The 3,069-nt window shown below is 35.7% G+C and overlaps 1 protein-coding gene across 1 annotated transcript; it reads right to left on the bottom strand.

The window, feature by feature from the left end:
* Window positions 1-921: 921 nt before the first annotated feature.
* LOC135833649 (carbonic anhydrase-like) lies at window positions 922-2,392 on the bottom strand. Its single transcript, XM_065347418.1, has 6 exons — window positions 2,205-2,392; window positions 1,973-2,134; window positions 1,749-1,890; window positions 1,552-1,660; window positions 1,218-1,460; window positions 922-1,133 (listed from the first exon to the last, which is right to left on the bottom strand). The coding sequence occupies exons 1-6, from the start codon at window positions 2,284-2,286 to the stop codon at window positions 1,008-1,010; spliced, it is 864 nt and encodes a 287-aa protein (XP_065203490.1). The 5' UTR covers window positions 2,287-2,392; the 3' UTR covers window positions 922-1,007.
* Between the last annotated feature and the right edge of the window lie 677 nt (window positions 2,393-3,069).

Below are 3,069 nucleotides of genomic sequence, written 5' to 3'. Positions count from 1 at the left end.
TTTTGTCATGTATTTAAGGACCATTTTGGAGGGAAGTGGGGTGGGGAAGTCTCGAGTCATATTTATCAAATATAATATGCATTCATGATATATTCACCTGATCGTCCAGTATTGATCAGATTATTCGGAGCAGCGAATAATGCTGACAGATGTATCTAGTGGAGCTGATGTGGAGCATAACTCGGTACTTTTTGCATCGACTATGATTATGAACTGAACTGAACGGATTGGTATCGCATATTGAGAAGAATCCCCATTGAAACTCACCAACGTAGGAACCTGAAAAATGTATCCCACTTCGATAATTTTTGGGATTCTGCATTGGCTGAATGCAAAGCAATCTCGAAGAGTGGGCCAAATGAACCAAACCAAACAATTAATCCGAAGGTACGAGTATTTTTTGCAAAAACCATACTCAGGATTTTCTTCAGTGACGAAAACACGGTTTTCCTTCGATATCTATACTTGCTGAGCTGGCTCACTTACGTCAACACCTATCTACTTATAATAAATGTATAATTTTAAATTCTCATTTTAAGGTTTCTGGTGGAATATGTTATCAATATCTTAATTGGTTCGAGTACTGATAAAGTTATATTTCTGAGTAAAGAAATGTGACAATTTATGAAACTTCGTTAATGGCTTTTCCAACCATTTGAATGGAATTTGCCACAAAAAAAATCGACTTCAAGCATCGACAAAACAAAATAGAAGCTCAAAAGACTCCAGCAAAGTTTTCAAATTAGCAAATGAAGTACTTACATTATTGTAAAATGGACGATGGACGATTTACAGACAAAATAAATGCAATCCTGTGACACTGTGGCAATCTGGCGAATGTCTAACAAAAAACTGTCCAGAAGGGGGGGGGTGCACTTACTTCGATTTTCCACTCAATTATAGGTTTTCTTCAATCATGAATAGGGTTTTTGAAGAAATTATATTTCATAAATAGAAATAATATTCACAATTTAATTACTGCTAAATTCGTAAAAGCTGATATTTAATTATCCAATTATTTTTGAAGTGGCACCAGTACATACTGCAGTTTTCACCTCAGTCGAATCATGAGTCAATATATTAGCCAATGGTCTTCCCTTTTTATCAGTCAAATGGCTGAATGTTTGATTAAACTGCATTTGAAAAAAGAAAAAAAATCCCAAATGAAGGAGAGAATTGCCAACAGAGTGTAACATCGGTAGGTAGTTTGAATTTACCTGGTGTTGAGTAATACAAAATTTGGAATCGGGTTTAAAAAGCACAACTGTCGAACTTGGGTATTTCTTGCCCGTCCTGGTATTTTCAAAATTCCCTGTGTATGTGTAATATTGTATTTTAGAGTCCACCAAGTTCACAGCTTCAGCGTGTACACCGAGCGGTACAGGTGTCGTCATCCCAGCTTTTGGTATTTTTTGAAATGCTTGGCTCACTTTGCCGAATGCCTTATTCGTTTCTGAGCACTATATACAATCAAACAGATGTACAAATACATATTTGAAGTTTGAACACTGGAAAACTAAATTATTTGACGCAAAAGACTGTGAAACTCACAATGTTGTAGAGATATACGAGATCAGCGAAGCCATCTTCCTTCAGCAAAGCTTTTTTGAAAGTTTTATATTTCCGATTTATGTAGAATACCCTGACTCCGTAGGGGAAACTGAGAAAATTGTGTATATTAATCGTTGCTGCATACTCAGAACGGGTCAAATTTAAACTCAAGTACGTACTTGAGACTTTTAGCTTACCCTTGTTTATTAATCGTGGTTCCTGTTACTCCAGTCGTAGTGTTACTAGCCCAATAATACGTGAAACTCAGATAATTGTAAATACCTTTGAGGGGACCACCAGTAACGGTTGCAAAATTTTTTCTTTGGTCGTTGGTTTGCACTGCGAAATGCAGCAGTTGGCGTAAAATATGTTTCAAATCTTGCATTCTCATATTTTGTACTCGAATAGATGGTTTATTCACCTGACTCTCCGGTATTTTTTAGAATAGTCCGTGCACTAGAGACTGTTTTCAATCGTAATAGACTCGATCCAGGACATTTTTCCGTATTTTTAGGATCGGCGTTGATGGTAACAGGCTTGTATAGTGTATTGAATTTACGCCCAGTGAAACTCTTTTTAGTGCCTGAAAAATATTGCTCACATCGCAAAAGTATTCTGGAATAAGTAAGGGATTCGTGCGAAATTTTACGTACCTAATTTTCGAGATTCCACGTTACCCCAAAATACACCGATGGTCAGAAAGATGCCCAAAAAACACAACAAGTTGAAGCGCATTTTAGAAGAGATTTCACTCGATGTTTTGTGCAGACAGAAATGAACTCAAAAACTGAATTGTTTCCGGACTTGTTCTCTCGATTAAGTTAACCCTCGCAAAACGAAGTTACGTGGAATAATCGCAGGATTTTTTATTTCGTGGTTCGTGTTTCGGATATTTTTTATCGTTCTTAATGGGTTTCGGTGAGTTTTGATAAAAATGGTTATTATTTCCTAGTAAATTCACAAGGTGAAGGTTTATCGAACTTGTGGTATTCATGTTGTATGTAATTTGGTCGCTGGTACAATGTAAGTACTAAGTATAGATAGGTATAAACTTATCTTTTAATTTTTTATCAGACGTCGAAAAATTAGTCCGTCTTCTTCGATAGGAAGGTATTTTGTTCTTTGAAAAAAAAAAGAACTTGTAAGTGACCACATTTCGTCAGGAATTACAAAGCTTGAATTTCAAAGTTGTACTTTTCAAAAAAAAAAAAAAAAATCAAGATACGTACAAGTTTCTTTAATATCTTAAGGCATGTCTGACGAATACATAGATTAGTTTTTTCATTTTCAGAAAGGTTTGGTTTTTGGGATCCTTTGACCCAAAATTGAAAAGCTCGACTTTTGAGCCAGCCTATTTTATGAAAGTGCATATTCGCAGACTATGCTTTCCAACAGGGGGGTGGCACGAGATTTTTTGAACTGGACGAGCTAGATCGATAGAGCTTGCAAAAATTCATCACCAGATAAAATTTCAAGTGCTAATGGTGCATTTCTTGATTTTTGGTTAATTTTAGAAAA

The sequence above is a fragment of the Planococcus citri genome, chromosome 2 (assembly GCF_950023065.1).
Source record: "Planococcus citri chromosome 2, ihPlaCitr1.1, whole genome shotgun sequence".
In the NCBI taxonomy this organism is placed as follows: domain Eukaryota; kingdom Metazoa; phylum Arthropoda; class Insecta; order Hemiptera; family Pseudococcidae; genus Planococcus; species Planococcus citri.
Note: the sequence above shows the minus strand (reverse complement) of the source record. Positions and strands in the feature narration are given on the sequence as shown.